The 21,477-nt window shown below is 50.1% G+C and overlaps 2 protein-coding genes and 1 long non-coding RNA gene across 3 annotated transcripts in view; 2 read left to right on the top strand and 1 right to left on the bottom strand.

Annotated features, from left to right (window-relative positions):
• LOC117042396 (oocyte zinc finger protein XlCOF6-like) overlaps positions 1-21,477 on the top strand; it is a 449,944-nt gene that overhangs the window by 300,013 nt on the left and 128,454 nt on the right. The gene's annotated exons all lie outside the window — the stretch shown is intronic.
• On the bottom strand, positions 1,777-4,009 carry LOC117042160. Its single transcript, XR_004426053.1, has 3 exons — positions 3,975-4,009; positions 2,232-2,347; positions 1,777-1,814 (listed from the first exon to the last, which is right to left on the bottom strand). It is a non-coding gene; the product is annotated as an uncharacterized LOC117042160 (long non-coding RNA).
• LOC117042135 lies at positions 13,267-19,912 on the top strand. The gene is made up of 2 exons (XM_033141625.1): positions 13,267-13,420; positions 18,587-19,912. The coding sequence occupies exons 1-2, from the start codon at positions 13,319-13,321 to the stop codon at positions 19,883-19,885; spliced, it is 1,401 nt and encodes a 466-aa protein (XP_032997516.1). The 5' UTR covers positions 13,267-13,318; the 3' UTR covers positions 19,886-19,912.

Raw genomic sequence — 21,477 nt, 5'->3', positions numbered from 1 at the left:
TGCGCGCAAAAGTGAAAGTGAAAGCATGAATGAATAGTGTGATTCACTTACAAGATTAATCCGCCTTTATTTTGTAGATCCGGTCATGTTCAAAGTTGTTAATGAGCGTTAAACTTGCTTCCCGCCTTTTTGGAGGGCAGCAACAGTGATTTTATTGGTTAAAGTACTAATGATGATGTCACGTTTGTTCCCTAATAAAAGGCAGAGGCACCCCGCTTAGGCAGGAGGAGTAGCACGAGACCGCACGTTCTTCTTATGTTCTTTTAGTTGGGTTTTAGTTGAAGTCAAGTTTAGTTTAAGGGACTAGGAGCGGGCTGGACGGGTTGGATGGGTTTTCTTTTAGTTAGAGTTAGATCGCGGAAGATCATTCGGTTTAGCCTTAGTTAGGTTTTCTTTAGGTTTAGCCTAGGGCTAGAATTGCGGAAGATATTTCGGTTTTAGTTTATTTAGTTAGCCTCGCGGAAGATTGGGCGCGCAGGGTCTTTAAGCTTAGGGGAACTTAGCTTAGGGGACGAGCCTATGCGGGTTCTGCCGAAGCCACTAAAGATACAACCGGTGTCTGTCTTCCTTTGGGGTTGAAGGGGGGAGTAAAGTAAAATTTTTAATTTCTTTAAACTGGTCCGTCTATTCAGAGTCAGGGTACATATTTTATTTCACGAGGCAACGTTTCTTTAAAGAAGGCAATTAGGAACTCACACACCACCAGAGTCTTCAATTGGCTTACTCATCATCCTTCAGACTGTGAGGCTTGGCCGGCGACCGTGCTCAAAAGCACGCGGAACGCTGGCCACTTTCCCCGCAACTGGTACCTCGTGCATAACCGACCCAAGGCCGTGCACGAGGAGCTCCAGCACCCAAACCCCGACAAGTGGGGCTGAGAGACTTCAGAGAAGTGTGACTAGCCCAAGGTCACCCACCAGCTGCATGTGGAGGAGCAGAGACGCGAACCTGATTCACCAGATTACAAGTCTACTTCTCTTAACCACTACACCACACTGGCTCTCAATTCTTCCACACTGGAGCACAATTCAAAGTGTTGGTGTTGACCTTTAAAGCCCTAAACAGCCTCGGCTCAAGGAACAATTTTTTGGGGGGGGGGGAATTTTTTTTTTGAATTTTTAAAACTTTTTTTTTTAAATGCCTGCTCCGAAGGTCTTATCTTACTATACTAGGGATTATATAGCTATATGTGAAATTTCATGCATATTGGTTAATATCTTGACCCTCCTCCACCAAAATAGCTGTTTACTTGGCCGTTTTCCTATGTCGTGAAGGCTGAAATTTCAGTTAAGTGGAGCACTTACTGTTCCCAACCCTAACCCTGTGGAAAGCCATCTAATTAGACTTTAATTTGATTTTGAGATGTTTTTAGGAGGTAATTTAATTATTGTTTGATTTTATACCAATGTTATATATCTGATGTTAGCCACCCTGAGCCCAACTTTGGCCGGGGAGGGCGGGATATAAATAAAAGTTTATTATTATTATTACTTGTTATTATTCCTTTGTAAGAAAATATGAAATAACGTAAAACCATTTTTGCAGGGGGGGGGATCAATGGGGGGGTTGACAAGAAATTTTCCGCACCAGGTACCACCTGACCTTCCCATGCCTTGGGGGGTGGGTGACAAATAATTTTTTGCCCCGGGTACCAATTTACCTTGCTACGCCCCTGCCTGGAGCAATGCAAACTCCTTGCTCTCCCCATCTCTCGTTTAAAAGAGGGACTCCTCCCATCGTCTCCCCTCATCAGAGTTTTGCTTCCCATGAAACTATCACAAAATTACCTTTGCTCAGCGCTTCTTCCAAAGACTCTGTTATGGGAAGGAAAGGAGGACAAATTTTCTTTAGATGAGGCACACAGCAATATGAGTCAATCACAAAATAACTTAGCACAACCAGCATTTAAATGACACTAGTGAAAGAATCTGTGCTTCTTCTTTTTTAAATCTGAAAACAGCTTTAGGAGTAAAGGGAAGCAACTTGATGGAGAGGAAGAATCAAGGGAGGTCCATGGCTACGTTCTCCCTCCACTGTCAGAGGCAGCATGGCTGTGAATACCAGTCACCAGTGAGTTGCAGATCAGGAGAGCACTGTTGCACTCTGTTCCTGCTTATGGACTTGGAATCATAGAATCATAGAGTTGGAAGAGACCACAAGGGCCATCCAGTCCAACCCCCATGCACCCAATCTGGAAAACCTGCCCACATCCTAGAGCTGTCTCTCAATACCTTCAGTTTCTTCCATGACCTTTTTGAGAACCAGACTTTTATGAGAGAAACTTCTGAATCCCTCCTCAGGCCCTGGAGAAAGCTCCACCACCTGCCTCAGTTGCCCCTCCTGATACCTGGAAAGAAGTTGAGAGCCAGTTAAAAGAATGGTTTGAAAGCACTCTCTCCTCCTGCAGGCCTGAATCACAAAGATGGGGAAATCCATGACCCTACAGATATTGGTAGACTACAGCTCCCACCAGCCCCAGCCAGAATAGGCAATGGTCAGGCATGATGGGAGCTGTAGTTCAGCAGCACCAGAAGAACCACAGGTTCCTTTATCCTGTTGTAGCATGAAGTGGCAGACTGCATATTTTATTTACTCGCAACAAGGTTCCTTCACCAATACAGTGGCACCTTGGTTTCCGAACGTCTCCGTTGTCGAACATTTCGGTTTATGAACGCCGTAAACCCGGAAGTAAATGCTTCAGTTTCTGAACACGCTTCGGAAATCGAATAGGCCACGCAGCTTCTGCTGAGTGCAGGGGCGGAGGAAGTCGCCCGGCTACCTGGGGCAGCAAACCTGGAAGCAGCTGGGGGCGTGGTTTTGCTCCCAGCACGCATGCGCAGCGTGCGTACGGCGCATGCGTCGGACGCACACTGAGCCTGCGTGCTGGGTGCAGCGCGCTGCCGGCGGGCGAGCCCCAGACGGGCTTGCTTGGGGCTCTCCGTAGCTGCGCACTGAATCATAGAATCATAGAATCATAGGGTTGGAAGGGACCACAAGGGCCATCCAGTCCAACCCCCTGCCAAGCAGGAAACACCATCAAAGCATTCCTGACAGATGGCTGTCAAGCCTCTGCTTAAAGACCTCCAAAGAAGGAGACTCCACCACACTCCTTGGTAGCAAATTCCACTGCCATTTAGCTCTCACTGTCAGGAAGTTCTTCCTAGTGTTTAGGTGGAATCTTCTCTCTTGTAGTTTGAATCCATTACTCCGTGTCCGCTTCTCTGGAGCAGCAGAAAACAACCTTTCACCCTCCTCTATATGACATCCTTTTATATATTTGAACACGGCTATCATATCACCCCTTAACCTTCTCTTCTCCAGGCTAAACATACCCAGCTCCCTAAGCCGTTCCTCATTAGGCATCGTTTCCAGGCCTTTGACCATTTTGGTTGCCCTCTAACCAAAATGCTGGTGGGTGAGCCCCGAACAAGCCCATCCGGGTGGAGGCGAGCCAGGGAGGGGTGCCCAGAGTGTCACCCTCTCCAGGGCGCCCCGGCCCCTTCGCCCTCCCTCCCTATGCCACTGGCTGAGTGCAAGGTCCTGAGGCCTAGCTGTCGGCTGTTGAGTTTTCGGTTTTCAAACTTTCAGCACTCGGATGCTCTTCCAGAAAGGATTACATTCAAAAACTGAGGTACCACTGTAATCGGTGAGCGAGTGAGTGTTAGAGAGGGAGATGAAGCGAAACTGAAAGAGAGAGCGAGAGCGAGAGAGGAGTCCACTGCCCAAAACCTTCACTTCCTTTTGACCTCACTGTTTACGATACTGCCCCTCCCTCTCCAACTATGTAGCTATGTTCCTGAAACTCATGGTAACAACGTCAGGCATCCGATCGAGGGAACAGTCATCCATGAAAGCTTAACATGCTCCAATAAATCCATTTGTCTTTAAAGGTTCCGCAATATCCTTCATTGCTTTTGCTGCAAGAGACCATCCAAACCAGGAAGGACAGCAAGCGGAGAGAAAGAGTCACATACCTGCTCAGGGTATTTTTTATGTCCTGAAAGAAAGAGAGAAATGGGTCTCAGGTAGGGACAGGTGCACCTGTTCATTCCGCTTCCCTGCAGCTTCTGATTTTTGCAGCCCTAAATGCAGTTCTCGACCTTTCCAAAACTATTTGCGATGGAAGTCCTCCGTGGAAATTCATCAGCGTGTGAATGTCTCCTAATAAAGTGCATTTTTCTATGCATTTCCCCCTCAAATATACACATTTTTGTACATCCATTTTCCTTATTGTAACGGATTTTGATGCTGTTTTCATGGACGTATACATTTTTTTTACCTTATTATAGGCATTTTTGTGCACAGTGTTTCACTGGAGACGTGCGTGGCAAAATTCAGAGAAGTTCAAATTTTGAAGGATGGCTGTGTCAGTTGCCTTGTTTCAGATTTACAGTGGTACCTCAGGTTACGTACCTGATCCGTTCCGGGGTTCCGTTCGCACCCCGATAAGTACGCAACCCAAGCGTCCATTTTCTGCTCAATATTGAGCTTTCGCGCATGCACAAACTGCACAGAATGCTTCTGCGCATGCGCTGAATGTGCAGAACGCTCTGTGTGTGCATGGCGATCTTTACTTCTGTGTTTGCGGAGTACGCAACCTGAGGTATGACTGCATTTAATAATTCTTATACAGTGTTAGAAACTGAGATATGAAAACTAGGAGCTAAATGGCGCCTTAAACCTAGGTTATGGGCGCAGCAACGGAATGTCTAGACGCATTTTTACATAACAAGGGAGTGGGGTGCATCTCTGTCTCAAGTCTCACCTGCAAGAATTCGCTGTCTGGCTGCTGCCTCTTCCGCTCCATGTCGTTGATCAGCAACTTGAGGCGGGAAGACTCCTCGGAGAGGCTGGCAACATTTTCTTTCCATGTCTTCTCAACCTCTCTCTCCAGATCCCCTAGCTGGGCCAGCCAACGGCGCTCGTTTTCCTTAAGGGACTTCTGCATTTGCTTAAAAGCACACCTGATATTGAGTTTCTCCACTCCTACCTGCAACTAGAGGGGCAAGGGGAAAAAAGAGACAGACAGGGAAGGCGGCAACAGTGGGATAGAAGACAGGGTTGTATCCAGCACTGCTGTTCCACTTACACAACACACTTCTATTCACACAACAGAACTTCCAGTTCCTTTTCTACAGCCCCCAGGCAACCTCAAATCTGCTCCAGAGGAATGGGGGAACCCCCTGGAGCAGATTTTTAGGGGGATGAGGGGGAGGGCATACAACCCCTCCAAATTAAGTAACAGTGTGTGCCTGTAGCAACAAATTAATTTGGCACATGATGCTTCTCTGATGGCCTCCACAAGACCCTTATCTATATACTCTCTTTAAACGTTTGCTGGGCACCTTATACCTCAACAGCCTGCTACGTTGATTCAAAATGTGCCTCAATGATAGTTTAAAACGCTTATTTTAAATTGAATATTGAATAATTCAGTAATTTTGAAAATGCCTGCTGGAGCATCTATTTTGCATGTGTCTACAATGACAAAAAGAGGTGAAGCGGGTGGCGCTGTGGTTTAAAGCACTGAGCCTAGGGCTTGCCGATCAGAAGGTTGGCGGTTTGAATCCCCGCGACGGGGTGAGCTCCCGTTGCTTAGTCCCAGCTCCTGCCAACCTAGCAGTTCGAAAGCACGTCAAGGTGCAAGTCGATAAATAGGTACCGCTCCGGCGGGAAGGTAAACGGCGTTTCCGTGTGCTGCTCTGGTTTCGCCAGAAGCGGCTTAGTCATGCTAGCCACATGACCCGGAGGCTGTACGCCGGCTCCCTCGGCCAATAAAGTGAGATGAGCGCCGCAACCCCAGAGTTGTGTACGACTTGACCTAATGGCCAGGGGTCCCTTTACCTTTACAATGACAATAATGAGCTTGAGGAAATTTGTGGTACAGTCATACCTTGGAAGCCGAACGGAATCCGTACTGGAAGACCGTTCGACTTCCAAAACGCTCGAAAACACAAAGCACGGCTTCTGATTGGCTGCAGGAAGCTCCTGCAGAAACCACAGAAACACCTTCGGATGTTCGGCTTCCAAAAGAACTTTTGGAAACCGGAACAACCACTTCCGGGTTTGTGGCATTCGGGATCCAAGGTATGACTGTACTCGGGTCTTTGGTAAAGGTAAAGGTAAAGTGACTCCTGACCATTAGGTCCAGTCGTGGGGATTGCGGCGCTCATCTCGCGTTACTGGCCGAGGGAGCCGGCGTACAGCTTCCGGGTCATGTGGCCAGCATGCCTAAGCTGCTTCTGGCGAACCAGAGCAGCACACCGAAAAGCCATTTACCTTCCCGCTGGAGTGGTACCTATTTATCTACTTGCACTTTGATGTGCTTTTGAACTGCTAGGTGGGCAGAAGCTGGGACTGAGCAATGACAGCTCACCTCATCGCAGGGATTCGAACCGCCAACCTTCCGATCAGGAAGCCCTAGGCTCAGTGGTTTAACCCACAGCACCATCCGCGTCCCATTTGGGTCTTTGGTGGAAGATAGCATTTCCCTGTTTTCAACCTTATAATCAAAGGGCTTTGGATGTCACATAGCAACACAGAAAGCTGCCTTATACCGAGGAAGAGCAGTGGCCCATCTAGCTAAGTGTTGTCCGCAGTGTCTCTCCAGGATTTCAGAAATAATTTGCTCCTAGCCCTACGTGAAGATGCACATAATTGAAACTGGGACTTTCCGCGTGCAAAGATGCTCTACCATTAGGCTATGGGCGGTTCTTCTCTAAACCAATTTTTTTTGGGGGGGGGCAATGAATTGAGCACCGAGGGTGTGTTCACACAAGCCCGTAGTCCACTTGTCAATTAGTTAGCAATCAGCAGCTTGCTGAATGTGTGAACGGGCTGCATGGTTGTGTCCTCTGTGTCCCCAGCAATCCTTCACACATGCAAGGCACCACTTAGCGCCACCAGCCACCCAGGAGAGAACCTGCACGTGCTGGATCAGCCATGTTGGTACCGAGGAACAACATGGGGTGCTCATGCTGAACACGGAGATGTTTGCTTCCTCGAGGACTGAGCAGCCCGGTCCATTCTCATTCCCAGTATTGGAGCTAGAGGAACAAACACCTACTAAATATCTCTGCTTCTTCTCATCTTCAGCCTGTTCCCGGTGCACAATGTTTTCTTTCTTTCTCTCCAGGGCCTGGAGCTGGGCCTCGATTTTTCCCTGCACAAACAAAGAAAAAAGACTTTTGCTTAGTCAGCCAGTCCAGTTTCCCCCAACTGAGTTCCTTAAAACTGATCCGATGGGCTGTAGATGAGGCCCAGCTCTTAATTTCAAAGCTTCCTGGTGTTGGCTGCCGGGGCGACAACAACGACAACACCACCACCAACACAGTCCTCTTGTGATCCGCTACATGACCCCACCTCTATTTTGCATACTCGAATTGTAGGTCTTTCGTTTATTTAAACACTTTATATGCCACTTAACTACAATTGTATCTAATCGGGGTACAAGAAATACGATGCAGAAAAGGTAACACATGGGCAAAAACCATAAAATCGGACTTCAATTTAAATGCGCGCTGGAAGAAAAATGTCTTCAGTTGGTGCTGGAAGTTCAACAGGGTTGTCTGATCTCAACTGGAAGTGAGTTCTCGATAGCTGGACCTACAATACAGAACTCAAGGCTCCTGGTGGACCTGAGTCCTGCATCCAAGCAAAGGGGGACTACTAACAACCTGGAGGGGGGGAGGGGGAGAAGGCGGGATCTGCATCGGGATCGCCTGTGCGGCTCTCTTTGACAGATTTCAATGTGTGTTTGTGGGGGGGGGGTAACAAAAAAAATATTCTGCACCGGGTACCACCTGACCTTGCTACACCACTGCAATGTCCTCCTCAAATATCACATTGATCAGGGAGGGATATAAGGAATAAGGCAGTCCTTGAGGCGCCCTGGACCCAAATTAACACAAGAACCTTGAACGCAATACAATTAATACAAGAACCTGGTAGCGCATGCACAGCCGGTGCAATCTTTGAGCACCAGAGTTACACGTTGGCGATAGTCTGTCCCTGTGAACTGTCTTATCTGCAGCATTTTGCACCAGCTGGAGTCTCCAAACCACACCCAAAGGTGGCCCCACACATAGAGCACATTGAAACACATGAGTCTTAAGGTAACTAATGCATGGATCACCTTGGCCAGACTATCCCAGTCCAAGAATGGTAACAGCTGGCACACCAGCAGTAGCCGGTGAAAGGCATTTGTGCTATTATTATTATTATTATTATTATTAAACATTTAGGAATCAAGGGGCCTTTCCAACCTACTGCAAATCACCTACAGTTCCACCAGCAGATCCCAAACTACCTTCTGCCTAAAGGTAAAGGTAAAGGTACCCCTGACCATTAGGTCCAGTTGCAGACAACTCTGGGGTTGCGGTACTCATCTCGCTCTATAGGCCGAGGGAGCTGGCGTTTGTCCACAGACAGCTTCTGGCTCATGTGGCCAGCATGATTAAACTGCTTCTGACGAACAAGAGCAGCGCACGGAAACGCCGTTTACCTTCCCACCGGAGCTGTACCTATTTATCTGCTTGCACTTGACGTGCTTTCGAACTGCTAGGTTGGCAGGAGCTGGGACCGAGCAATGGGAGCTCACCCCGTTGCGGGGATTCAAACCGCCGACCTTCTGATCTGCAAGCCCTAGGCTCTGTGGTTTAGGCCACAGTGCCACCTGCATCCCTTACCTTCTGCCTAGTGCTGGCTTAAATGAAAGAACAGCAATGCTCTCCGCAACATGTGCCATTTCAGACGCATCTATTGTGTCTCCTCTTGCTCTATCCATCTGGGCCCCCGAACAGTGGCAATTCCCTACCTTATACTCCTGGGCAGCCTCCTGCACAGTGACGACGTGATGATCTCGGTGCTCCTTGGATAGGTTGCAGATCACGCATATGAGGACCTGGTCATCCTTGCAGAAGAGTTTGCAGGGCTCCTGGTCCCCCTTACACAGCTCAGCCTTTTTCCGTTCCTCAATTTTCCTGATTATTTCGACCACATTTGCCAGTTTCCTGTTTGGCTTGAATTGCCGTGGCTTCAAGGCTGCTCTGCACTGAGGGCAAAAAGGGTTATCCCGCAACTTTCTGAGGCAGGCTCGGCAGAAATTGTGCCCACAGTTTGTAGTCACTGGATCTTTGAAGTACTCCAGGCAGATGGAGCAAGTCACTTCTTCACCAAGCTCCTTCTCGGGGGTTCCAGCTGCCATGGCGGCCTCTCCCTGGGCAAAAACGAACAGGCTTGGTTTCGCTTTCTGATTTCTGTTAGTGCCAGGGTGTTTACTTTCCTGCTTCTGCTTCAAGGGAGGGCAAGCTCTGGGGCATACAAGAGCCCCACTGAGGATAACAATGGATTAAGCCTTGCCTTTATTCTATGTCCACCCACTACTTAATAATTGTGCTCTCTACATCTATTTATAATAATGAATTGGGGAGAGGCAATGGCTCCTTTTGGCTTCTGTTATGTTCCTTCTCCTCCCTCCTTTTAACGGATAAACAACTCTGTCCTTCCCCGCCCCCGCTGAGGAGTTGGGACAGTGAACTAAGGTTTCTCACATTCCCTTTCTTACTTCCTTAATGCATCAGGCCCCTGTCTCAAGAATGAGGGAAGTGGCGTTCCCTTTCTCTGTATAATTTTTTTTAAAAAAAAAACTTTAGTTTTATTAGCTAAACAGAAGGACAAGAACAACAAAACAGCAGCGGTGAGAGAATCAAGGGTTCTTAAGGGTGAGCCAGTCTGTCCTTTTTGAGTTCACGATGTCATGTTTTTCCACCCTTAAACCCAGTTCTCCACATTTCCACATTAGTTGCTTAAATAATAATAACAAAAGTTCTCATGGAGTGGGGTGGGGGGGCAGAAGATAAGAACATCAATTTGATTGGAGATAGATAAGAAAATCAGAACATCTCACTCACAAAGACACCCCTTAAGGCATGGCGCGCACACCTTGCCTAACTTCTGCCTATGTCGGAGCTTTGATGTGCATCTTCAGACAGCCTTGTTTTTGCGAGATAGAAGTGTGCATGCACACGAAAGCTCATACCAAGAACAAACTTAGTTGGTCTCTAAGGTGCTACTGGAAGGATTTTTTTTTTTTTTACTATGGCAGAGCAACACGGCTACCTACCTGTAATTGTTTTTGCAAGCGAGCGAAAGGGGCGTGGTCAATAGGGGGCGTGGCTTAGAGGCACAGAGCCTGGGAAGGGCCCCAGGAGCCACGTGGGGGAAATCCTGCGGGCATAGCTGTATTGAGGGAGCTTGTATTGGGGGAGACCCTGAAAGGGCTGCAGCCCAAGAGTTGTTACATTGTTGTTTTTCATAGCAAGGAACGCTTCTGGGATTTTTATGCCTTAATAAATCAGTGTTTCCCAAACCTGGCTCTCCAGCTGTTTTTGGTGGATGCAAGGACACCCCAAGGAGTATCCCAGCCAGCGCTCCCTCAAGCCTCAGCCCCGGAGCCAACCAATCGCAGCGCGCACCGCCAGTCACGAGCCCGGTCGCTAAGGCAACAGACGCTCCCATTAAGGGCGCGCTTACACCTGCCGGGCTCCGACTGCACTGCGCAGGCGCAACACACAGCTGGGACCCAACCCCGTCTAGGAAAACGCCGCCTTCCATGAGGGGGCGTGGCTTACCCGGGCCGAACCTTGAAGAGGCCCCGCCCCCGCCGCGAGTGTTAATTTTGGTTCCTGCCCGCCACGTGCGTTTTCGCTCCTGTTCTTTCGACGGCGCGCCCGTAGAGGCAAGGCAAGAGCTCCGCGGCGGAAGGGAAGAAAGGAGCGGGACGAGGCTGCTTTGCCTTCCCACCCCAACCCCCCAAGGCAGCGGGGAAGGAGAGGGCGGTGGGCGTCCTGGGCGCTGCAATAACCGCCGGAGAAGCGGGCGGTATTTACGCAGGAGGGCGGCTGCAGTGCCGTCCACAAGCGAAGCCTGGAGGCGGGAGAGGAAATGTGGGACCTGTCGGAGCTTTCTGGTGGGCAGATCCACTCCTACCCCCAGACGGTTGTTAGAGGGGGGGCGGCCAGGGTGCATTTTTTTTGGGGGGGGAGCCCTCTGCGCCCGTCACCCGCCCTCCGGACTTCAGTAGAGTACGCAGGTGGCCCAGGAGGGGCGCGTCTCTCGGGCGCCTCCCCCAAGTGCGCTTTTTGCTCCGCTTTCTTCGGCCTTATTCTGGGGCACCTGCCGAGCCTTCCTGGGAGGCAGTAATGGGCTCAGTGGCTTCCGCTGCTCCGCCGGTCTTGGCCCCAGCTCGTGAACCCCCGCCGCGACCACCTCGTGGGTTTCCTGACCTCGGGGCGCGTCTTAGTTTGGGCCAGGAATTCTGCTTTTGATTTCTAAAAGGCAAGCGCGAGGCGGCTTGTCTCGACAGCCGCGGGCTGTTTCTTCCGACTTTCCCTCCGCGTCTCGATTCCGGAGTGTGCCTTCGACGGGTCTGTAGCCAGCAATGCACAAGGGAGCCTTGCAAAATCCTATTTTTTCCGCTTCTTCCTCCCCCTGGTTAGATTTCCGATGTGCACCACCAACCCCTGGTGTTGCATTCCCCATAGTGGCTCTCTGACTCAGGAATACGCTTAGAGCTGTGCCCTGTTGCTTATAATTTGTTAAATTGATTCTACTGTGCCTGGATATACCCGTTTCTGGCACTGTCTGGTAAAGGTTGGATTATAAAGCTTAACAATGCAAGCTTAAAATTAAAGACAGAAGAACATAACTTCAGTCTAGGACAGGCATAGGCAAACTCGGCCCTCCAAATGTTTTGGGACTACAATTCCCACCAATCCCTGACCACTGGTCCTGTTAGCTAGGGATCATGGGAGGGCCGAGTTTGCCTATGCCTGGTCTAGGACTTCCTTTCCCATTGTGAAGTACCTAATAAGGGCATTCTGCCCTCCCAAGCTGGTGCGTAACAGTCTTAAAGCACTTGAAAACAAAATTAGAAATAAATGGTGTCTTTTCACACGAATAATTAGTCCGAATCTCTTCTCGCCCGCCCAGTTGTTGTTTCAGCAGCCATATATAGTTGCTAGTGTTTAAATGTTTGGCAGTCCGAAACATTAGCTGCTCTGCAGCGTTACACCCAGTGATCAGCCAGCAAGTCCTGACTTAACGTTTTTGCCCACCTTTGGGAATACTTGGCTAATTTTGGGCTGGCTGATACAGATTCCAGCAAGGCTGGCTGATGAGTATTCAGCACCAAAGAATATGAAATACAAAGTTGAGTTAGAAATTATTTTATAAATGTGTACCCTCTCCTAACAGGGAAACTTTCAGAAACTGAATGAAAACGTCTCATTTTGTTTTCATTGAAAATCATTCAGTTAAAATTAGATAAACCAGATCATCTGGCTCTGAAAGGACATCAGTACTGCGTGGGGGGGGGGCACCCCAGGTAGTGCCCTGGGGGGGTGACACTCAGGGCGGGGCCCCGCCCCCCCCGCAATCGGCGCCTCCAGCCAGCAGTGAAGAAAGCCACTGAAAGGGGTCTCTCCCCCTTTCAGCGGCTTTTTTCGCTGCTGGGGTCCCTGAGCGGAGCCGGGGTATGGAGAGGGGCGGGTTAGCAAGCAGGGTTGTCACCCCTCCTCGCTGGCCCGCCACTCTCCATGCCCAGCCAGATTTTTTTGCTGGCTGGGCTCCCGGGGAACGGAGAGGGGCGGGCCAGTGAGGAGGGGCGTCACGCCAGCCACAAGCGTGACGCCCCTCCTCAGTGGCCCAGGCGGAGGCGTCACTCCGTGCACATGCGTCATGACACTTGGCTTGCGGGGTGCCAGGAAATAACTTGTGCATACCTGACACAATGGGACACGGGTGGCGCTGTGGTCTAAACCACAGAGCCTAGGGCTTGCCGATCAGAAGTTTGGCGGTTCGAATCCCCACGACAGGGTGAGCTCCTGTCGCTCGGTCCCTGCTCCTGCCAACCTAGCATTTCAAAAGCACCTCAAAGTGCAAGTAGATAAATAGGGGGAAGGTAAATGGCGTTTCTGTGTGCTGCTCTGGTTCGCCAGAAGCGGCTTAGCCATGCTGGCCACATGACCCGGAAGCTGTACTCCAGCTCCCTTGGCCTATAAAGCGAGATGAGCGCCGCAACCCCAGAGTCGTCCGTGACTGAACCTAATGGGCAGGGGTTCCTTTACCTGGCACAATAAGAAAGCAAACAGTACTTGGCAGGATCTTAACAGATCAGTTGTGGTGTTTTGTTTTGACTTGAAAACCTACCTTGCAAAGGCTTATCTTTCCCTCTCACCCTTCTCTCATGCTTCTGCCTCCAGCAGCTTCATGCCCAAGAGGAGAACGGTCCGCTCGCTGGAATGGCTGTGCCTGGAGAATGTGGCTGAAAATATCCAGCTCATCTGGGCCAAAGCTTGTGTGGAAAACCAACAGGACGGGCACCGTGTTCGCTCTGTTGCAGAGCCCCACATCTGGCTGCGTAAGAGGGGCATGACAGATGGGAGGCAGAGGAGAGACCGGCCACAAAGACCCAATGGCCAAGCCACAGATTGCATTTGAAAAAGGCAATTTGGCGAAGCATTGGGGGGGGGGCGGTCTTGGCCCTGTGGCTTCTGCAGTTTGCATCTTTGAGCCTCCCATGCAGGTGGTCCTGTAAACTGGTCCTCATGCTCACCTGGCTAGAAAAGCTGCCTATGTAGGAAGGCTCTATCTCTAAAGGCAGAGCTGGCGGCTGTCCAGCTGCTGTTGGACTCCGATTCCCATGAGCCCCAGCCAGCATGGCCTGTAGTCAGAGATGATGGGAGTTGTGGTCCACAGCAAAGTTCCCCAGTCCAGCTCTTAGCAGCACCTTTCCCTATGCAGTTTCCTGTTCCGGTAGAATCACTTGGCTACCCAGATTTTAAAAGCTAAGCAAAATCCGGCAAAGTCTTTGCCAGGCAGCATGCTAATAGTAGTAGTAGTAATAATAATAATAATGATAGTAATATTAATTTATTATTTATACCCTGCCCATCTGTCTGGGTTTCCCCAGCCACTCTGGGTGGCTTCCAACAAAAGATTAAAAATACATTAAAACATTAAAAACTTCCCTAAGCAGAAACAAAATAGAAAATTCTTTCCAGTAGCACCTTAGAGACCAAGTGAGTTTGTTCTTGGTATGAGCTTTCGTGTGCATGCACACTTCTTCAGATACTTCAGATTCCCTAAGCAGGGCTGCCTTCAGGTGTCTTCTAAAAATCGGATGGTTGTTTACTTCCTTGACATCTGACGGGAGGGCGTTCCACAGGGCAGGTGCCACCACCAAGAAGGCCCTCCGGCTGGTTCCCTGTAACCAGGGGGAACATTCCCTGTAATGTCCTGCTATCACCCTCTGCACCTTCTGGTTTGCTTCTAGCTTTGTTGTGCAGAGCTTCGTTTTGGTATCTGGGTATTTCCTCCCCATCCAGCTGATTCCCTTGTCCAGAAGCTGTTCGAGTTAATGGAGGAAGTCGATCACTTGAACCGCCCGATCCTGTGCTTCCTCCTGGTGCCGCAGCTGACGGTGCTGAGCTTGGAAAAGTTCCCGACGCTGGTCACCAAGGCCGTGGCCGACATCATCGCACTGCGTTGCAGGGTAAGGTGTGTGTGTGTGTGCTTTGTGCTCTGACTCGGTTCTCCTTCCTCTAAAATGGGGACACCCCTCTCTTGCTGCCTCCCGGCCTGTCTGTGTGGGGCTCTTATATGATGGGAGTCTTGCTCGCACCTGCCTGCCCATCCCTCCCTTGCACTCTGCTGCTGGCGGCTTGGCTCACTTGACACGCTGTGAGGGACCCTTTTAATCTCTTAAGAGCCCTCACACTTTTTAACGCTTCCCCAGACCGTGTCTCTCCCTAGGTTTCACCGACGACTAAAATGAATCCTAAGGTGGGAGATGTCTTTGGGGTACCTCAGTGCTCCACGTTCGAAAACCTCTTGCCACCTTGGGATCTCCCTACCCGGGTTCCCAAACTACTGCAGCTTGCCTTCCCTTTTGGCAACTGCGTGGCACCTTCACTGCCCAGCCCTCTGTATGACAGGAGAATAAACCACCCGTTTCCTCTTCCACAGGAAAACCTTTGTTCTCTCCCCTCAGTCACACCTCTTTAGGCACTGATGCACTGCCAGAGTCCACGAACGTTGAAACACAAAAAAGTTTATTGAGGTAACTTAAATAACATGGATGTTCAGGTTAAATGCGGTTACAATTCTTCTTTTCATGTACGTTAGCTTTGTTACAACATAGCAAGGATAAAAACCTTTCCTTCCCTTCCCAAAGCCTAACCTCTCACGAGCTCTCTCCAACCCGCTCACCCTCTAACCCTCTAACCCTGACCAACTGCCCAACTGCCATTCTCCCCTTTTAAAAGGTCGAAAAGCCCCGCCTCTTGCGAGTGAGCTGCCAGTCACATAGAGTGGGTGTTAACTCATAATGTGCTGGGCACCTGATCATACCCAGATTCATGACTGACACGCCTTCGCTTATCCCATGGTTATAACAAGCACAGGGCTCTTAATGTGGAGGAATGGGGCTTGGAGAAACAATGGTTTGCGGAAACTTTATATGCAGAGTCCCGTACCGGTCCCTGCAGTGAAAGAGAAATTTGGGGGTGTCTCGTTTCCATGGTTCACCTGGTCTCAACTTCATTCCTTTTTAAGAAAGTCAAAACTGGTAACAACACAGCAATTGACTCAGTTCAAGTTCTTGTCGCAGGGTGAAGCACCATTTCCAAGCGGCCGGGTTTCCACTATTTGTAAATTACTGTATATTCTGGCGTATAAGACTACTTTTTAATCCATGAAAGTCTTCTCAAAAGTTGGGGGTCGTCTTATACGCCGGGTGGAGAATCTGTGGTCGAGTATATCTCAAACTCTATATTTTAACTGGAAAAGTTGGGGGTCGTCTTATACGCCCAGTCGTCTTATATGCCAGAAAATACGGTAGCCCTCTCTATTTGTGTGAGTGTCCGGAGGTGGTTTGAGGATGGCGGTTAAGATTGAGGTTGAATCCTGACAAGACAGAAGTACTGTTTTTTGGGGGACGTGGCGGGCAGCTTAGAGGGAGACTTTGGTCCTGAATGGGGCAACTGTGCCCCTGAAAGACCAGGTGCACAGCCTGGGAGTCATTTTGGACTCGCAGCGGCCCATGGAGGCACAGGTCGATTCTGTGTCCAGGGCAGCTGTCTACCAACTCCATTTGGTACGCAGGGTGAGACACTACTTGCCTGCAGACTGTCTCACCAGAGTGGTGCACGCACTAGTTATCTCCCGCTTGGACTACTGCAATGTGCTCTGCCTTTGAAGGTGACCCGGAAATGACAATCCAGAATGCGGCAGCTAGACTGGTGACTGGGAGTGGCCGCTGAGACCATATTACACCAGTCCTGAGAGACCTGCATTGGCTCCCAGTACGTTTCCAAGCACAATTCAAAGTGTTGGTGCTGACCTTTAAAGCCCTAAATGGCCTCGGCCCAGTGTACCTGAAGGAGCGTCTCCACCCCCATCGTTCAGCCCGGACACTGAGGTCCAGCTCTGAGGGCCTTCTAGCGGTTCCCTCCCTGTGAGAAGTGAGGTTACAGGGAACCAGCCAGAGGGCCTTCTTGGTAGTGGTGCCCGTCCTGTGGACACTGGCGTATGAAGGGGTGGGGGAATGGGCTACACCAGGTAGCATTTGGGGAAAGGGTTCCATTGCAGCCTCCCCCCCCCACCCGAGACGCGTGCCGCCGCCTCCCGGGATGGTCGGCACGTGCCATGCTCCCACACCATGCGCCACCCCACCCACGGGCGACACGCCACACCCCTGTGCCATGCGCCAGCCATGCCACCACCTTTTCTCCACTCCGGGGGCTGCAGCGTGTTCCTCCACCACTGCCTCTGGAACGCCCTCCCCAAAAATGTCAAGGAAATAAGCAACTATCTGACTTTTAGAAGACATGTGAAGGCAGCCCTGTTATAGGGAAGTTTTTAATGTTTGTAATATTCTGTTGGGGGCCGCTCAGAGTGGCCGGGGAAGCCCAGCCAGATGGGCGGGGTATAAATAATATGTTGTTGTTGTTGTTGTTGTTGCTATTGATGTTGGGCCATCTGATTATCTCAGAACAGTCTGGGCGCACGATCCACAGGGGAGAGAGAGACTGGAGGTCAGTATAGGGAAAGCCTCCATTTAATAAAATGATTGCTGCGTGAACCAAAGGGCTCACCCACACTTAACTTCTGCTCCACGCTTTCTGGGAACAGCCTTGGGTGTCCAAGCACTTCCCACATACCCAACCGCTTTCCCCAGGAAAACCCCGCTATGTAACGTTGAATCGGAACAAACGGCAATTTGGGTTCTCCGTTGATTTCAGAAAGCATTGAAGTGTGGGTTTTCACAGGGAGTGTGGCGGCGGCGGCGGCAAGGAGTGCTCGGACGCGGTCTGGAAAAGTGTGTACCTGTGTCTAGAAAGTGCAGAGGGAAAATAGTTTGGTTAAGCCTCTCACGTGGCTGAGCCCCCCCCCTGCCCCCCTGCTAAGCCCTTGCCCTCTGCGGTAGCAGCAGCATGGTGTTCTGGTGACAAAATACGGTCATACCTCCGGTTATGAACTCTACGGGTTGCGGACCGCACCAAACCCGGAAATAGCGGAACGGGTTACTTCTGGGTTTTGGCACTCGCACGTGCGCAGAAGCGCAAAATGATGCCATGCGCATGCGCAGAAGCTCCCAATTGCATCACGTGCATGCACAGGTGTGGCGCTTCAGGCTGCGAACACTGCGGGTTGCGAATGGGCCTCCCGCACGGATCACGTTCGCAACCTGAGGTATGATTGTACAGGGATAGCAGCTGTGGGGTTTTTTGTTTTTTTCCTCCAGCAGCAAAACATCCCAGTCCTGCAGAGAGCATGCACAGAATCTAGCCTACCACACAAGCACAACATTCGCATGCATTGTGCTTTGCCTGTCGCCACAACCACCACTGACATGCAGCCCTCGAAAGATTGCCCAGGGAGGAACGTGGCCCTCAGGCCCTCACCCCTGGATGGGAACTGGTTGTGGCACGTTTTGTGGGCTAGTGTAGATGCATAGAGAGTTGTGCTCAAGCCAGAGCCTCTTGTTTTCCAGTTCACAAAAGCTAATCCCACAATAAATCGGTGAGTGCTTACGAGGCCAGTTCCTTGGTGAGAAGGGAGGTTTCTTTTATGCGTTTCTTACTTACTGCATTGGTACTACGGGCCACTGTGCTCTTAGTATGATGCTTTGTGAACAGAGAGGGACCATTAACAGTGGGACGTTGGGCCAGCAATTTCTGCCTTGTGTGCATTTTGCGCGACATACGACAACAGGCAAAGGGTGCCATGTTTTGGTAGGTGTGCCTGTAGGGCAGACATTAAGGGACACACACACACAAACACACACACACAGTGGCTCCATGGAACCTCCTTTACCTGGTCAGATAGATGTGATGAGTGAGCCCAACACATTAACACACGACCTGCCATTTACTTACAACGACTTCTGCCAACTTGGTGCTGCTCCATACGCCTTCTGTGCTGGCTGAGGTTGATGGGATTTGTAGTCTGGCGAATCTGGAGGTCGGGCAAACGCTGTTGTATGTGAGCAAAAGCAAACCTTTCTCTTTCCTTGACACGGTAGAACCTGTCTTCCCTGGATATCAAAGGCTGCAGCCGGATCCCTGCAGAAACCCTCGTCGACCTGGTGAAAGCTTTGCCGAGCCTCGCCAGACTCAACCTGTCGGATACCCAGTGCGATGCCCCGGTGCTTGCAGCCGTGGCCTCCCACTGCCAGCAGCTTCTCGAACTGGACGTCGTCGATTGCAGGAGGCTGTCTCCAGAGTGCCTCCTCCACTTGGCCTACGACCCTGCCACGGGCTCCCTCCGCTGCCCGACCTTGAAGGTGCTCAGAGCCAGATACCTGATGCGTAAACCTCTCCCCCACTGCATGCTTCGGCACTTGGTCTTTCTGCTGTTGGCCTTGCGCGGCCTGACGGTCTTGGACCACGCTTTCGTTCCGGAGGCCGTGTGCGTGATCCACAGGCGGCAGTTTGACGACGCCCCGGTTGCCCCCGAGTTCCCCTCGCTGGAGCAGCTGGCGAGACGCAGGATGTCCGCCCATAGCAGCCACAGGATCACGCTGGCCCTCACGGAATTGGACAAAGTGTTATTGAGCTGCCTGCCCGGCGTTTTCGCCGTGTGCCCGCACTTGGCAGACGTGACTCTGATTCTCGAAGGCAGCCCTGGCTTTGGCCAGGACTTTGCACCCTGGCGCCACATCTCCTGCCTGACCCTCCAGTGCGGCGACGACAGTTCGTGGGATGTCGAGAATCTTCTGCCAATGGCAGCCGCCCTTGGGGCGCAGCTCCACTCCCTTACGCTGAGTAACATTTTCTGCGATGATGCCTCTTCCTTCTGGACCTTGCTGGGCCACTGCCTGAACCTCAGGAAATTCTGGGTTGAGTTCCTTACTTCAGAAGAGTGCGAGTCTGATGAGGAGGAAGCTGTTGAAGCCTTGGAGGGAAATTTCAGCCCCACGCCTCATCAGTTCCCCCACCTCTGGAACCTTTCCCTGATGTACACTGACACAGGTTACACCATTCCTTCCCAGAACAAAGCTGTGTTGACAGCATGCCTTGTGTCCCTGCTGAAACATTCGCCACGACTAGAAAGATTGTTCCTGTCCTGCCTGCCTTTCTCTCTGGACAGGGTGTTTGAAAAGTTGCTGGAGCTTCCGGGAGCAGCCCTGACACGCCTCCAGAAGCTCTCTCTGACGGAAGCCAGGGTGTCTGGAAGCACAATCCACCTGCTGTTATCCTCTGAAAACCAGCTGAGCGTCATCGATTTGTCGGCGTGCTCACGCATCTTCAGGGCAGACTACGATGACTTCCTCAGGAGAGCCAGGAGTGAGGGTTTAGAGTTGGATATTTTATGGGAGTGAAAAGCCTGCTGTTGCCGAGGGCGGCTGCTCCTCTTGTGTTGGGGCGAAGACAGGGTCTCTTTTAATAAAGTTTGTTTTATCTAATAGTTTTTCCGCCTCTCAGCGATCTTGAAACCAGAGTGCGGAAAGAGTGGGATGGTCAAGTGTCTATGCAGGTGAAACTCAAAAAATTAGAATATCGTGGAAAAGTCCATTTATGTAAGCAATTGTTTTCATTAGCTACTGGAGTTTATTTAATATGAGATAGACTCATGACATGCAAAGCGAGATATGTCAAGCCTTTGTTTGTTATAATTGTGATGATTATGGCGCATACAGCTGATGAAAACCCCAAAGTTGAAATTGTTAATTTGGGGTTCTCATCAGCTCTACGCCATAATCATCACAATTATAACAAATAAAGGCTTGACATATCTCGCTTTGCATGTCATGAGTCCATCTCATATATTAGTTTCACCTTTTAAGTTGAATTACCGAAAGAAATAAACCTTTCCATGATATTCTAATTTTTCGAGTTTCACCTGTATATGAGTTTACGCTGTGCTTGTAGTAGCAGCTCCTCCCTGAGACCCCTGGGGATGGAAAGAGCCTTGCATTTATATATAAAATATTGTTTAAATAACTAATCTAGTATCCTGTTTCACAGTGGCCGCTGAGATTCCTTTGGTGAGCCAACAAAGCCACAAATAAACCAGTTATTCCACACAATGCCCCTCACCCTGCAAATGGCATAAATCCATTATGCCTACGATCTTTGATAGTTTGCCCCATGTATTTCTTAAAAAAAACCCACCTGAGCCATTGACCATTGTCACAACTATGAGAATTCCACTTCTCTCTCCTGAGTTGCCCCCCATTTGGCGATTCAAGTTTTGGTATTTATACCAAATATACTTGGTGTCTGTGTTCGGTTTTTCCACAAAATTCTGTTACACCTGAATGCCAACACAGGCTCTTAAGTATACGACCCATAATAGTAAGCAAGCCTGGAAACTTTTAACAAAAGAAATTGGTGTGTGAGTGCGTGTGTCCCATACTCCTTTTGGAGGAAATGTGGGTTGGAAATCTACCGCATTTTTTGCCCTGTAAGACGCACCTAGTTTTTAGAGGAGGAAAGGGGGAAAGCCCTGTTTTTATGGGGTTCAACTCACAGTTCTGCAGCTTCTTTAGGAAAGGGAAGGGAGCCGTTGCTACAGTTTCCAGACAGATAATCTAATCGGCCAGTCACATGTCGCTGGGGAAACAAACAACCTCCCTCTGCAGAACATTCAACAATGGATGCCTGGGCAAGGGGGCGGGGCCAGAAAGGGAGCCAGTGATTGACTACATATTTGCTCCATAATATGCACATACATTTCCCCTCATCTTTTAGGAGGAAAAAAGTGAGTCTTTCGGAGTGAAAAATACGGTAATTGTAAATAAAAAGACATGTATTGAGTGGATAAATAAACTACCAGCAGGGGTCAGCAACCTTTTTCAGCTGTGGGCTGGTTCGCCGTCCCTCAGACCATGTGGTGGTCCGGACTATATTTTGAAAAAATAAATAAATGAACAAATTCCTATGTCCCACAAGTAACCCAGAGATGCATTTT

Source organism: Lacerta agilis, chromosome 2, assembly GCF_009819535.1.
Source record: "Lacerta agilis isolate rLacAgi1 chromosome 2, rLacAgi1.pri, whole genome shotgun sequence".
Classification (NCBI taxonomy): Eukaryota; Metazoa; Chordata; class Lepidosauria; order Squamata; family Lacertidae; genus Lacerta; species Lacerta agilis.
This window is presented reverse-complemented; position numbering and strand designations above follow the sequence as displayed.